Source organism: Mobula hypostoma, chromosome 6, assembly GCF_963921235.1.
Source record: "Mobula hypostoma chromosome 6, sMobHyp1.1, whole genome shotgun sequence".
Taxonomy (NCBI): Eukaryota; Metazoa; Chordata; class Chondrichthyes; order Myliobatiformes; family Myliobatidae; genus Mobula; species Mobula hypostoma.
The window spans coordinates 184,138,078-184,154,227 of NC_086102.1; the positions used below are offsets into that span (position 1 = coordinate 184,138,078).

The following is a 16,150-nucleotide window of genomic DNA, read 5'->3' on the forward strand; positions in this document are numbered from 1 at the left end:
CAGCGACCTGGCCTCCACAGCTGCATGTGGCAACAAATTCCACAAATTCACCACCTTTTGGCTAAAGAAATTTCTCCGCATCTGTTTTGAAAGGGCGCCCCTCTATCCTGAGGCTGTGCCCTCTTGTCCTAGACTCTCTCACCATGGGAAACATCCTTTCCACATCTACTCTGTCTAGGCCTTTCAACATTTGAAAGGATTCAATGATATCCCCCCCACCACCATCCTTCTGAATTCCAGCGAGTACAGACCCAGAGCCATCAAACGTTCCTCATATGATAACTCTTTCATTCTGGGAAAATCATCCTTGTGAACCTCCTCTGGACCCGCTCCAAAGCCAGCATATTTTTTCTAAGATGAGGGGCCCAAAACTGATCACAGTACTCAAGGTGAGGCCTTATAAAGCCTCAGCATCATATCCTTGCTCTTGTATTCCAGACCTCCTGAAATTAATGCTAACATGGCATTTGCCTTCCTCACCATCAACTCAACCTACAAGTTAATCTTCAAGGTTTTCTGCACAAAGACTCCCAAGTCCCTCTGAATCTCAGATTCCTGGATTTTCTCCCCATTTAGAAAATACTCTGCGCGTTGATTTCTACTACTAAAAGTTCATGACCATGCATTTTCCAACACTGTATTTCATTTCCGTCTGGGCAGCCTCCAACCTAATGGCATGAACACTGACTTCTCTAACTTCCGCTAATGCCCCACCTCCCCCTCGTACCCCATCATTATTTATTTATATACACACATTCTTTTTCTCACTCTCCTTTTCTCCCTCTGTACCTCTGACTATACCTTTTGCCCATCCTCTGGGTCCCCCCCCCCCGTCTTTCTCCCTGGGCCTCCTGTCCCATGATCCTCTCATATCCCCTTTGCCTATCACCTGTCCAGCTCTTGGCTCCATCCCTCCCCCTCCTGTCTTCTCCTATCATTCTGGTTCTCCCCCTCCCGCTCTCAAATCTCTGACTAACTATTCCTTCAGTTTGTCCTGACGAAGGGTCTCGGCCTGAAACGTCGACTGTACCTCTTCCTAGAGATGCTGCCTGGCCTGCTGCGTTCACCAGCAACTTTGATGTGTGTTGCCACTTTCTTGCCTATTCTCCTAAGCTGTCTAAATCCTTCTGCATCCTACCAATTTCTAACACTACCGCCCCTCCACCGATCTTTGTATCGTCTGCAAACTTGGCAACAAAGCCATATATTCCATCATCTAAATCATTTATATACAGCATAAAAAGAAGTGGTCCCAACACAGACCCTTGCGGAACACCACTAGTCACTGGCAGCCAACCAGAAAATGATCCTTTTATTCCCACTCGCTGCTTCCTACCAATCAGCCAATGCTCTAACCATATTTGTAACTTTCCTGTAATATCATGCGCTTAACTTGATAAACAGCCTCATGTGTGGCACCTTGTCAAAGGCCTCTGAAAGTCCAAATATACATCTACTGCGTCCCCTTTATCTATCCAACGTGTAATCTCCTCAAAGAATTCGTCAGGCAGGATTATCCCTGAGGAAACCATGCTGACTTTTTCCTATCTTGTCTTGTGTCACTGAGTACTCCGTCACCTCCTCCTTAACAATTGATTCCAACATCTTCCCAACCACTGAGGTCAGGCTAATTTCCTTTCTGCTGCCTTCCTCCTTTCTTAAAGAATGGAGTAACGTTTGCAATTTTCCAGTCCTCTGGCACCATGCCAGAGTCCAATGATTTTTGAAAGATCATTTCTAATGCCACCACAATCTCTAAAACTACCTCTTTCAGAACCCTAGGGTGCAGTTCATCTGGTCCGGGTGATTTATGTACCTTTTGGTCATTCAGCTTTTTAAGCACCTTCTCTCTTGTAACAGTAAATGCACCCACTTCTCTTCCTTCACACACTACAACATCAGGCATATTGTTTGTGTCTTCCACAGTGAAAACTGACGCAATATACTCATTTAGTTCAGCAGCCATCTCCTTGTCCCCCTTTATTATTTTCCCTGCCTCATTTTCTAGTGGTCCTATATCCACTCTCATTTCTCTTTTATTTTTTACATACTTGAAAAAAACTTTTACTATCCACTTTGATATTACTTGCTAGCTTGCTTTCATTGTCCATCTTTTCCTTCTAATTTTTTTTAGTTGCTCTCTGTAGGTTTTTAAAAACTTCCCAATCCTCTATCTTCCAACTAATTTTTGCTTTGTTGTATGCTCTTTATTTTGCTTTTACAATAGCTTTGACTTCCCTTGTCAGCCACAGCTGTACTAGATTTACCATTTGAGTATTTCTTCATTTTTGGAATACACATGTCCTGCACCTTCCTCATTTTTCCCAGAAACGCACACCATTGCTGTTCTGCTGACATCCCTGCCAGTAGCTCCTTCCAATTTACTTTGGCCAAATCCTCCTTCATACCACTGTAATTTCCCTCACTCCACTGAAATACTGCTACATCAGACTTCACTAGTCACCTTCTTGCACAATCACTCAGTTTTGATGATTGACTTAACTGTACTCCAAAGGGGATTTGGAAATTTTCTTGTATCCATCTCTTGACTTGTGCTTTTCAATCACCTTTTTGCAGAGTTGTTTGGAGAGTTCTTTTGTCTTCATGGTGTTGTTTTTGCCAGGGTATTGATTCACCAGCAGCTGGACCTCCCTGATACAGTGTATTTTTACTAAAATCAATTGAAACACCTTGACTGTACACTAGTGATCACCATTTTTTAAAACTAATTATGTGACTTCTAAAACCAATTGGCTGCACCAGTGGTGATTCATCAGGTAGAAGGTACAGGAGTTTCAGGACCTGTACCACCGGTTTTAAGAACAGTTACTACCCCTCAATCATCAGGCTCTTAAACTTAGAGGATAACTACAATCATCTATTGAGATGTTCCAACAACCAATGGTATCACTTTAAGGACTCTTTTTATTTCATACTCTTGTTATATAATTGCATTTGTACAGTTTGTTGTCTTCTACACTCTGGATGATCTTTCATTGATCCTGATATAGTTATTAGTCTCTAGATTTGCTGAGTATGCCCACGGGAAAACGACTCTCGGGATTGCATATGGTGACATACATGAACTCTGATAATAAACTTTACTTTGAACTTTGAATTATTCCGTCTGCGACACTTAGTTAGGTAATGGCAAGAGTGAGAGTTTAGAACCATTTATGTACATTCACATAGAATGGAGAGCAGAATAATACATTCAATTTCAGTAATATTTTAAGAATAATGGCATTGTATGGTCAGCCCTGGGTTACAAAAACAGTATCAAGGGCCAAATGTGAAAAAGCTAAAAAAGTAAATAGATACACCCACATCAGTTAGCACATCTTTTGTTATGCACAGTAGTATATTGAAGCTATCTCAGCTCCTAGAAACAAACCATACGGATTCAATTAAAATTTCCAATGAACCTCAGCAAGAATTCAGACCATGACAAGCCAAATCCATTAATTTTAGAATTCAGTACTGTCTGTTCTGTTTTCATCTCATTTCCCTTTGAATTTAAGATATATTATCCAATAACTTCTGTCTATATAATAGTAAATATGACAATCTAGTGATAGCTTTAAGGGCACAGATAGAGGAAAAACAATCTGACAAATCAATTAACTGAAGGAGCTCACTTCCATACATCCTTCTCGTCAGAATTTCAGATTAAAAAGGAACTGAAAGCTGGGTTTACGTCAATTGAAAAAGTAAAGGATTTTTAAAAATAAATATTCATAAGTAAAACTTGTGTTTGGTACCACTTTTGAACAGTGCTCCCATGATCAAAGTTCATGCAAATTTAAAAGATCTTTTTTCCACAAATCAATAGTTAATGACTTATTGCTATAAGCAGCATTAAAACAAAATGCAACTTCGGTGCAGGTTGGCTGCTGGGAGAATCCACATCTCAAGATCTCCCACTTATGAGTGCACATTTTATTTAGTATAAAATGCTAATGTGTTTAGTGTTTCTAGAACTTCCAGATATATGGCTGTACACTTCTGGCCAAGTATTAAGCTCCAAATCAGCCAGTAGTTCAAAAATCAAAGGAGAAATGCCACCTCACAACTTACTTACTGTCAGATTCAGTCACTCTTCTTTCTGCCAGAGGAAACAAGTTTCACAGTGAATTATAGGTGATTTGGGAGTGAAATGAGGAGAAATTTCTCGGTGAAAGCATAGTGAAGCTTTGGAATTCTCTACCCAGAGAGTCATTGAGGCTGAAAACCAAAATTGGATCAATTTCTGTAGAGGAATCAAAAGGGACAGCATAGAAAAATAATGCAAATAGCTTCCTGATCTGGCTTCAAGCAGATAATTTATCTTGGCCTTTTCATCATTGCTTCCTCTGCTGCACGTTATCACAGTAGAATCCAAAATACAGCAACTTTCCTACTTCAGTTTTGTAATGCACTGAAAATCAAAAATGTTAATTCTGAAGAAAATGGGTAAATAGTTAACACCTAATCCTATTTCTCCTTAATGTAAGATACAAGGGATATAAACAATATATCAAGAGTCCTGTACATCAGCAGTCCCCAACCACCGGGCTGCAAAGTATGTGCTACGGGACCGTGAGGAAACGATATGAGTCAGCTGTACCTCTCTTCATTCCCTGTCACGCACTGTTGAACTTGAACATAGGGTTGCCAACTGTCCCGTATTTGCCGGGACATCCTGTATATTGGGCTAAATTGGTTTGTCCCATACGGGACTGCCCTGGTCCCATATTTCCCCCGCTAAAGTAGAGTGTTCCTATGAAACCTTTCGTGCCGAAATGGCGTAAAGCGAAGAAGCAATTACATTAATTTATATGGGAAAAATTTTTGAGCGTTCCGAGACCCAAAAAATAACCTACCAAATAACACCAAATAACACATAAAACCTAAAATAACACTAACATATAGTAAAAGCAGGAATGATATGATAAATACACAGCCTATATAAAGCAAAAATAATGTATGTACATTATAGTCGGGAAGATTAAGCCAAAACCGATTTGTGGGGGGGAAAGATCGGCAGGTACACGCATGCGCACACAGGTGCCTGCGCAAGGCTTCATGATCATGCTAGTCTTTCCTGGGGTAAACACAAGTGTCCCGGCATTTGGCTACTACTTTTGTCCCTCAAACACAAGGAAATCTGCAGATGCTGGAATTTCAAGCAACACGCATAAAAATTGCCGGTGAACGCAGCAGGCATTCACCAGCAATTTTTATGTGTGTTACTTTTGTCCCTTATTTGGGAGTGAGAAAGTTGGCAACCCTAACTGTAAAAGACATGTTGAGGTGAGTTTCACCCTACTTGAACACTACCCACCCACATCCCCACCCAACCTCGGCCAGCCGGCCCACAAGAATATTGTCAATATTAAACCGGTCCGTGGTGCAAAAAAAGGTTGGGGACCCCTGCTGTAAATACATCACCTCCCTTATTAGCATGGATGTGGGGTTGGAGGTACACCTCCAACAAAAGAGGAAGGTGCAAGTTATGTGACCACTGATACCAGGCAGACAGTCGCTGAAGAGCATTGATAATGGCTGGGGCCACCTGTCTTGTAAAGACACTACCCTGAAGGCAGCAGTGGCAAATCATTTCTGTAGAAAAAATTACCAAGAACAATTATGGTCATGGAAAGACCATGATCACCCACGTCATACGACATGGCACATAATGAACAAACAAATAATCATGAAGACATGCAAGACTCCAATTACTTGGCTTTCTTTCCCTGTTCATTCCAAATAAATTCACACTAAAATTGCAAATAGCTTCTTACTCCCATAGTACTAAAAAGTCAATCTTAGGGTGTTATACAGTTTACTGAAGAAAAAACAATAATACAAAACAAGAGTTGAATGAAACAGTCATATTAAAATGATCACTAAAATACAAGAAGTCGCTTGTTTATATAATAGAACAGTAATGTCACTAGGATTTCAAATATTCCTAAATTTGTAAACAAATGCACTGCACTTAACCAAAAAGCAGTAATGTCACGATAAATCACAGCATGAGCAGATTGACGCAATTTAATACTGAAATTTACTGCTCTATGAAATTGCATATGAATTTTATATAACATAGTCACACGGAATCTTAATGATTTTACACCATAGAGAGAATTATGAAAACAAGAATATGTAGATTTCAATACACTGTGGATATGTCAACATCTCAGAAGGAGAGTTGAAGAGTAAGATAAGGTAGATAGTACAATTCAGATTGCTTAGAGCACCCTTGACCTTTCCCACTCACCTTGCTCAACTATCACCGTCTAGTTTGCCTCCTTCCCCTCCCCCCACCCCCACTTTTTATTCTGGTGTCTTCCCCCTTGCTTTCCAGTCCTGTAGAAGTGTCTCACCCCAAAAGGTTGACTGTTCATTCATTTCCATAGATGCTGTCTGACCTACTAAGTTCCTCCAGCATTGTGTGTTGCTTTCAATCAAAAAGTTACTTTTTGACATCTCACTGAAACTTTCAGATCAAAATGCATGACAGGTGTAATGGCCAGTTTCAGATTTTTACTGCTCTGCTGCATGTTCTGTAAGAGCAGTCTACCGTCAGCCTGTTTGGGTTATTGTTGAAGATAAGGGATGATGAGGAATGTGTGCCATCCAATCCAATTAGGATGATAGAATTAGGGGGAGCTTTTCTTGGTGAGGGGCACTAAGTTTGGTTGTAGTGTTTTTTTTTGGTTCGGCGGGAGATGAAGAGAGTAGACGCTGAACAGAACTGGTCGTAGGATATGACCTGGTGGGAGACCTGTTTGTTTGAGATGGATTGTTCGGAAGGTGATGTGACCTTTCACGCTGACCAAGGGCCCAGTGCACAAGTGACAGAGAAGTTCAAGATGAGATGCAACTTCTGCACATTTGACTGTTTAATTAAAATGGGCCCTTTTCTTTTTGTTTTTCTTTACTAACCCTTTAGTTAGATTCATAAATATAATTCTTTTATAATATGCAGTGTACTGTGTGTTATTTTGTGGCACTAATTTGTAACAGGGGTAGCAAATTACATAGCATCCACACAATCAGTCTCACGAGTTTGGCGGGACTGTACAGGGTTTTCCCTAGACCTGCACAGCCAAGGAAACCGGGGGGTTTCAGAGTTTGGTACAACAAACTACTGCATGACTGATTTGCTGTTCCAATGCATATTAGTCAATGAATCACTATTGATCACCTTTTCAGGTTCAAATTCAACTAAACTTAAGGGGGCAACACTAAACTGCACATTTTCATTCACTCCCAGAGAAACCATCATGACTGATCAAAACATTCACTAAGAGTTTCAGGAACGGCATACAGAAACCTGAAGACACACTCAACAATTCAGAAACAGCTTCTTTCCTTCTGCCATCAGATTTTTTGAATGGACATTGAACCCATGAACACTACCTCACTACTTCTTACCACAAAGACAACAAATTTCATGACATATGCCAGTGATATTAAACCTGATTCTGAATTTACTATTCAACTTTAATATTAGCATAGCAGAAAGGATCCATCAGCTGCTCTCACAGAGAAATCTGTTGTATATTCATACAGTCTAAAATGTGAAGACCAACATGTATAGCCAATGGACAATAAGTTCTAAGGATATGCAGCCCTATTAATACTATGATGTGCCTATGATAGTTTGAAGTACTAACTAAAAAGTGTTCTTGGCTGTAAGTCAAATAATAGCACCTTACAAACATACTAATAACTCAATACTAAGCAAGCACAAGCCAGAGTTTAAATTAAAAAAAAATTCAAACAAGTTATAGTTATAGATACCTTGTTTCAATGAGGTATACTGTATAAATCTCCTGCATATTCACTGCATTCTTTCCAGTTCGTTTTTCCGCTTCTGACACACTGATTTCCAGTTTCTTCAATAGGGACTTTGTGTCTTCCATCATCTTTTGCATAAAATTAATTGTAAAGAATAAAAATTACCATTTAGCCAAGTATTTCCATTTGGACCACAAGATATAGGAGCAGAATTAGGCCATTTGGCCCATTGAGTCCACTCCACCATTTCATCATGGCTGATTCATTTTTCTTTTCAGCCCATCTCCGGCCTCCCCCCCCCCCCACAAATCCCATATCCCTTCATGCCTCGAGTGAAGAATCAATCAACCTCTGCCTGAAATATATATGAAGGCCTGACCTCCACAGCTGCCTGCGGCAACAAATTCATCACACTGGTTAAAGAAATTCCTCCTTTTTTCTGTTCTAACTGGACGCCCCTCTATTCTGAGGCCGTGTCCTCTGGTCTTAGACACTCCCACCATAGGAAACATCCTCTCCGCATCCACTCATCAAGGCCTTTCACCATTCGATGGGTTTCAATTTGTTCTCCCCTCATCCTTCTGAATTCCAGTGAATACAGGCCCAGAGCATTCTAACACTCTTCATATTACAAGCCATTCAATCCTGGAATCATTTTTGTGAACCCCCTTTGAACCTTCTCCAATTTCAGCACATCCTTTCTAAGGGTAAGGGGTTCAAAGCTGCTCACAATACTCCAAGTGAGGCCTCACCAGTGCTTTATAAAGTCTCAACATTACATCCTTGATTTACAACATTTTTCTTTACGATTATTCTTTTTCAGAAGGTCCCAATACCATTGCAAAATGTCTACGACTTGATCTCTGCATTTTAGCCTCAGGACTGGGACTGCCAGATTAGATAACAGCTTCTTCCCTCAGGCTGAGACACTAATGAATACCCTGCCGCCAACGCAGTCTCATCACTCGGTCAGTGTGCTGTTTACTGAATACTCTACAGTTTACCTGTGCTGCATGCATTTTGAATTTTATTTTATTGACTTAGTTATGGTAATATTTTGATTTATGTGCTGTGTGTGATATGTTTTGTGGGTGCACTATAGTTTATAGGAATGTTGTTTCATTAGGTTGTATATTTACAGTCAGATGACAATAAACTCAAACTTGAAGTAAAAGGTTGACTAATTTTGATTTTATATGGACAAGTATCAAAAGATTGGATAGTGTGGTGGAGATACATCTCTACCAAAGGAGGTGTAAGGCGCTCCTTCCCCCTGGTAGCCTGCAGGTCACTATTGGGCAAGGTGTAGCACCCGCTTAGCCTCCCTGATCAGGGTCACCTGAAGCCATAATGGTGGATGGTCATAAGAGCAGCTGGTGCACATCACAAGTCCTGGTTATGTGACCACTGACACAAGGCAGACCATTCCTGAAGAGTATTGATAATGGTTGGGGCCACCCATCTTGTAAAAGACACTGCCCGGAAGAAAGCAAATGGCAAACCACTTCTGTAGAAAAATTTGCCAAGGATTGGTCAAAGATCATGATCGGCCTTGTCATACAACATGGCAGATAACGAGCAAATCAATAATTATGTTGAAGTGAACTCTGCCGTAAAGGTTAAATTATTGGGAGACCACAACCAAATGCTGAAACAACAGCATGAAGTTTTTTGGTCAGTGCCCAATTATGAATGCAGGTATAATAATAAAAAATAACTTAATAGATAAGAAATGAATCTTATAGAATGCTGATTCTGAGTTCTTGGTTAAATTAAATTTAGGAAACTCCTATAATGTATTTCCAATGAACTGTTTCTGCAATTTTAAACTGGGAAAAAGTTAAATTATGACCCCAAAAACATCAAGAACTTAAGATGTTTATTTCCAAGAATGCTACCTATGCAGCTGCATATTCTACAAGGATCCCAGGCCCAAACATCATCTATTTATTCCCCATAGATGCTGCCTGATTCGCCAAGTTCCTCTAGCATTTTATGTGCGCTACTCAATATTTCCAACATCTGCTAATCTCTTATTTATAATTTGCTGCTCCACTGTGAGGTCTCTTCAAAGTATGCCTACCCTGCAAATTTTAAATCTTCTCTTCAATGCGACTCTTTCTCACTGCTCCCCGTGTCTATTTTACTTTCAAACTTCCAGTACGTATCCTTTCAATTTTGCATTGCAGTCATTTCCTTCAAATCTCCCAGCTTTTATATCATAATTAGTAATAGGTCTCAGGGAATAAAGATTTTCTATAGGAACTGCAGGGTGGGTGGAGTAAAGATGGCGCCCAGTGACTGTCTCTTCGAGCTTATCTGTGCAAACAGCTTAAATTCCTCTCTAAATGTCTCTGTTTTCCTTTTCAAGGTGATTGGAGTTCTATCGAGGTCTTGACCTGCACGTGGCACTCAAGCTGCGTGTTTTTTATGTGGGATGAGTTCCCATTCCTGGACCTCATTGGCCAACCACTTTCCGACATTCTCCGGGCGCAGTTTGGAAGATGGCACCTCTGGGGTGCAGCCCCGTGGATGACTGATTCCGAGCCAGGGTTGCCGACTGCGGGAGAGGGAACATCAAAATTTCGCTTCAGCGGATGTATGGAAAAGTGGTACGGCAGACTTTAATATCGTAACAACGACTGTCAGTCTCCCCTTTTTACTGTGATATCTTTCTATGCCTTGTTAGTGAGGGAGAGAGTCTGTGGCATGTTGAACTGTCGGGTAAACAGTCTTTGTTGACTGCAGATCATGGCCTTTCTTTGGGTGCTTTGCTGTTGTTTGGTGAGTAGTAGATGCTGGCACTTTTTGCTGAAACAGGCAGGGAGAAGGGGTTGATGTGTTGATCCTTGCTTGCGCGTGGGAGGGGGGAAAGGAGCCTTTGGGGTTCTAACGTTTTTCTGTCATTCATTCTTTTGAGGTTTTTATGTTTTTCATGGAGGTCTGCAAAGACAAATCTTTCAGGTTGTATACTGTACATATTCTCTAATAAATGGAACCATTTGAACCATTTTAACTGATCTTTCTCTTAAAGGAATTTCAGCCATGCCAGAACTTGCTGCACTAATGTACTGCCCACTAATTTGTAGAGTTTTGACTGCATTGTTACAGATTCCCTAGTATAGACTGAGAGTCTTGTATAAAGCAGCCAAGATGAGTGCAATGCTAGCTTTGTATAACTTAATGTAGTCAGATCAGTACAAGCCACGCACACCAAAAAAAAAGTTAAAAGTAAAATAAAGTCGAGAATGGGCCATCTGGCCCTCACAGCCTGCTCTCCTATTCCTCAATATTAAAGCCAACCTCTAAGTCAACACCATTCTTCAACACAATCTCCATAGTTCTCAGATTCCCTTACTATCTGGAAATCTATCAGTCTCAGTTCTGAATAAACTCAACCTTGAGCACACTATATCCTCTGGGTTAAAAGAATTCCAAAAATTCACCATTCTACAAATGCAGGAATTTCTTTTTATCAGTGCTAAATGGCTTCACTCTGGCTCCAACACTCAAAGTTTCAAAGAGATTACTGTTATTCTTTAAAGCATGAGCCAAAACAGGCCTACTTTACTCACTCTTTATACAACAAACCCACCGCCTGGCTGAGTGGTGCCACAACAACAACCTTTCACTCAATGCCAGAAAGAACAATAAGCTGATTATTGACTTCCGGAGTAAACTGGAGATCCATGAGCCAGTTCTCTCCGGGGGAATCAGAGGTGGAGAAGGTCAGCAACTTTAAATCTCAGTACAGTACAGAACTGCACCTAATTTGGAGCCTAATTTGGAGTATAGTATGCAGTTAAAGGGGAAGTGAGACAGCGACTGGGGGGAGGGGGGAGAGGAAAGGGGCGAGAGTAACTGGGGAACACAAAATTACCAGGGGTATAGATTGGATAAATGCAAGCAGGCTTTTTCCACTGAGGTTGGATGAGATTATAACTAGAGGTCATGGGTTAAGGGTGAAGGGTGAGAAGTTTAAGGGGAACATGAAGGGGAACTTCTCCACTCAAAAGAGTCGCGAGAGTGTGGAACGAGTGGCCAGTGCAAGTGGTGCATGCAAACTTGAACTCAACATAAGTGATAAGGTGCCACATAAGGCTACTTAACAAGATAAAATCCTATGGCGTTACAGGAAAGATACTGGCTTGGACAGAAGGATAGCTGACAGGCAGGAGGCAGCAAGTGGAAACAGGTGCCTTTTACTGATTAGCTGCTAGTGACTAAAGGTGTTCCACAGGGGTCAGTATTGGGACCACTACTTTTCACATTGTCAATGATTTGGATAATGGGACTGATGCCTTTGCGGCAGTTTGTGAATGATATGAAGATAGGTGGAAGGATAGGTAGTGCTGAGGAAACAATAAGATTGCAGCAGGACTTAGATTAGAAGAATGCGCAAAAATGTGGCAGAAGGAACGGTGTTGGGAAATGAATGATAATGCATTTTAGTAAAAGGAACCGTAATGCAGACTATTATCTAAATGGGGAGAAGGTTCAAACATCAGAGGTGCAGAAGGACTTGGGAGACCTTGTGCAAGACTCCCAGAAGGTTAATTGACTGGTTGAGTCTGTGGTAAAGAAGGCAAATGCAATGTTGGCACTTATTTCAAGGGGAATAGAATATAAAAGCAAGGAAATAATATTGAGCCTTTAGAAGACACTAGTCAGGCTGCACTTGAAGTATGGTCAACAGTTTTGGTCTCCATACCTCAGAAAGGATATGTTGTCATTGGACAGAGTCCAGTGAAGGCTCATGTGGGTGATCCCAGGATTGAAGAGGTTAACATATGAGGAGCGTTTGGCAGTTTTGGGCCTTTACTCATAGGAATTTAGAAGAATTGTGGGGGGGGGGGCGGGGGATGGAAATATCATTGAAACCTACTGAATTTTGAAAGGACTAGATAGGGTAGATTGGGAGAGGATGTTTCCCAAAGTGGGGGTATCCAGAATTAGAGGACCCAGCCTGGCGGGGGGACCTTCTGGAACTGAGGCAAGGAGGCAAGAAACCTTCCTGAACACACTTAACAAACTCCACCCCATCTAAACCCCTTGCTCTGGGGAGATGTCAATCGATATTTGGGAAATTAAAATCTCCCATCACGACAACTCTGTTATTATCACACCTTTCCAGGATCTGTTTCCGTATCTGCTCCTCGATATCGCTGTTACTATTGGGCGGCCTATAAAAAAACACCCAGTAAAGTTATTGACTCCTTCTTGTTCCTAACCTCCACCCACAGAGACTCCATAGACAATCCCTCCATGGCACCTTTTCTGCAGCTGTGGCACAACCTCTGATCAACAGTGCCACACCCCCACCTCTTTTGCCTCCCTCCCTGTCCTTTCTGAAACATCTAAAACCCAGCACTTCAAGTAACCATTCCTGTCCCTGAGCCATCCAAGTCTCTGTACTGGCCACCACATCATATCTCCAAGTACTGATCCACGCTCTAAGCTCATCCACTTTGTTCACAACACTCCTTGCGTTAAAATAGACTCATCTCAAACCTTCGGTCTGAGCGCGTCCCTTCTCTATCACCTGCCTATGCTCCCTCTCACACTGTCTACAAGCTTCCTCTATTTGTGAGCCAACCTCCTCTTCCCCAGTCTCTTCAGTTCAGTTCCCACCCCTGAACAATTCTCATTTAAACTCTCCTCAGTAGCCTTAGCAAATCTCCCCGCCAGGATATTGGTCCCCCTGGGATTCAAGTGCAACCTGTCCTTTTTGTACAGGTCACACCTGCCCCAAAAGAGGTCCCAATAATCTAGAAATCTGAATCCCTGCCCCCTGCTCCAATCCCTCAGCCACTCATTTATCCCCCACCTCATTCTATTCCTATTCTCACCATCATGTAGCACAGGCAGAAATCCTGAGATTACTACCTTTGCGGTCCTGTTCCTTCCTAATTCCCTGTAGTCTTTTTTCAGGACCTCTTCCCTTTTCCTACCTGCGTCATTGGTACCAATATGTACCACGACCTCTGGCTGTTCTCCCTCTCACTGCAGGATATTTTGGACGCGATCTGAAACATCCCGGACCCTGGCACCTGGGAGGCAAACAACCATCCGAGTTTCTTTCCTGCATCCACAGAATCACCTGTCTGACCCCCTAACTATAGAGTCCCCTATCACTGCTGCCATCCTCTTCCTTTCTCTACCCTTCTGAACCACAGGGCCAGACTCCGTGCCAGAGGAACGGCCACTGTAGCTTCCCCCAGATAAGCTGTTCCCCCCCCCCGCCCCAACATCACTCAAACAGGTGTACTTATTGTCAAGGGGTACAGCCACAGGGGTACTCTCTGGTACCTGACTCTTCCCCTTCTCCCTGCTGACTGTGACCCACTTGTCTGTCTCCCATGGCCCCGGTGTGACCACCTGCCTATAATTCCTTTCTATCACCTCCTTGCTCTCCCTGACGAAGCGAAGGTCATCGAGCTGCATCTGCAGTTCCCTAACTCGGTCCCTTAGGAGCTGCAGCTCGACACACCTGGTGCAGATATGGCCCTCCAGGAGGCTGGGAGACTCCAGGACCTCCCACATCTGACACCGAGCACAGAAAACTGGCCTCACACTCACACTACTTCCTTTCCGCAATTAACACAGGTAAACCTCACTCGCCTCTTCCCGTTACCGCCTAAGCCCATTGAGCCAAAGCTCTATCACTCTGCCGCCTCTCACTCCGCTGCCCGCTGGATATGGCGGTCTTCTTTTTATACCTTTCACGCTCTACTGGCTGATGTCATGCGCCTGTGCAGTCTCGCCTCTCTTTCATCCCGAGTAGTAAAAAACTCCCTTCGCTCCAAAAAAGTATCAGCCATTCACTCGCAGCCTTCTTGCTCCGTAAAGATATACAGTACATATGCACCCTAAAGATATACATATGTTGGTAAAAGCGAAGTGCCCGAGGAATATGTGGAACAGTATGGCCCAGGGGATGCAGGATGGTACATGGGCAACTTCTGGAAATACCAGCAATGAAGAAAGATATCACTCTTTTAAAGGGGAAGTGAGGCAGTGACTGGGGGTGGGGGAAGAGGTGCGAGTAACTGGGGAGCAATAATGTCAGTGATTCAAAGAGCTGACGAGACACCCATGGATTATGCAGAATGTAAATATTGAGCGTATGTGGAATATTCAGGGCTGGATAATCCAGGGAGCAACGACCATGTCTTCCTGAAAATGATGAAGCCAGGGCTGAGCTCAACAGGAAGTTTTAGATTTAGGCATAACGGTGGGGTCGACCTACTCTGTGATAAGTTTTGTGGGCCAGTGAGATACACCAAAGTGTAAGAGACATCGCGAAGTGGCTATAGGGGATGCAGCTGCTGTGATGTCCCAGAGGGTTTGTTTTGTTTGCTGGCGGTTCGGACACAAAGCAAGGAACTGCTGGAATAGACATGGGAGGGTAAAGGAGTCACACAGCAGAAAGGCAATCCCTCACCCCACTGGTGCCCAGTCTGATGGTCGATCAGATCATAGAGCTGGTGGTCATAAAAAGATGTGGCGGCAGCCCCCACTGCCAGTGCTGGTGACCTGTGGATGTACACAACAGCATTGTTAAGGGGCCAGCAATGCGATACGTTAGTTGATACGAGTGCAACAGTCATCAACAACAGCAGCTCTGAAACAGCACCTTTTAAGGTTGACACCAGGTTCAAACAGGGGTGCATGGTTGCCCCCAACTCTGTTTGCCGTTTTTATTGCAACCATTCTTCACCTGAGAGGCCAAGACCTCCTACAAGGAGTCTAGATTCTCTATCGGACAGATGGGGGCTTGTTAACCTCAATACGTTCAAGGCAAAGAGCAATGTGGTAACTACTTCCATCATGGAGCTCCAATATACAGACGAGAACGCTACCATAGCTCACCCTGAGGAGGATCTGCAGTGCATAATAGATGCTTTTGCCGGAGCATACAGGCTCCTGGGACTTGATCTAAACATCAAGAAAACCCAACTCCTGCACCAGTCTGCTCCAAATCAAGCTCCTGAACCTCCAACTACCCAAGATGGCAATATCCCTCTGGAGAACACTAATCATTTCCCACATCTTTGCAGCCTTCTCTCTTCAAGAGCCAACACTGACCCTGAAATGTCACAGAATTGGCTGTGCAAGTGGAGCTTCTGTCAGGCTGAGAAAGAGGGTTTTTGAAAATCAGGATATCAAGACCAACACTAAGCTTCTGGTCTATAAAGCTATAGTCCTCCCCTCCTTGCTATATGGAGCGGAGTCATGGACAACATACAGCAGGTACACAAAATATCTAGTAACTCGCCGTCAAAACTGCCTCCGAAAGATTCTGAGAGTTAGCTGGAAGAATAGGCATACTAACTCCAGCACCCTGGAGGAAGCTAACATT

General features: G+C 42.7%; 1 protein-coding gene across 1 annotated transcript in view; it reads right to left on the bottom strand.

The window, feature by feature from the left end:
• Positions 1–16,150, bottom strand: part of snx4 (sorting nexin 4) — an 86,105-nt gene that overhangs the window by 55,368 nt on the left and 14,587 nt on the right. The window contains exon 2 of the mRNA XM_063052424.1: positions 7,792–7,916. Coding sequence (XP_062908494.1) covers positions 7,792–7,916 — 125 coding nt within the window. The remainder of the gene's footprint in view (positions 1–7,791; positions 7,917–16,150) is intronic.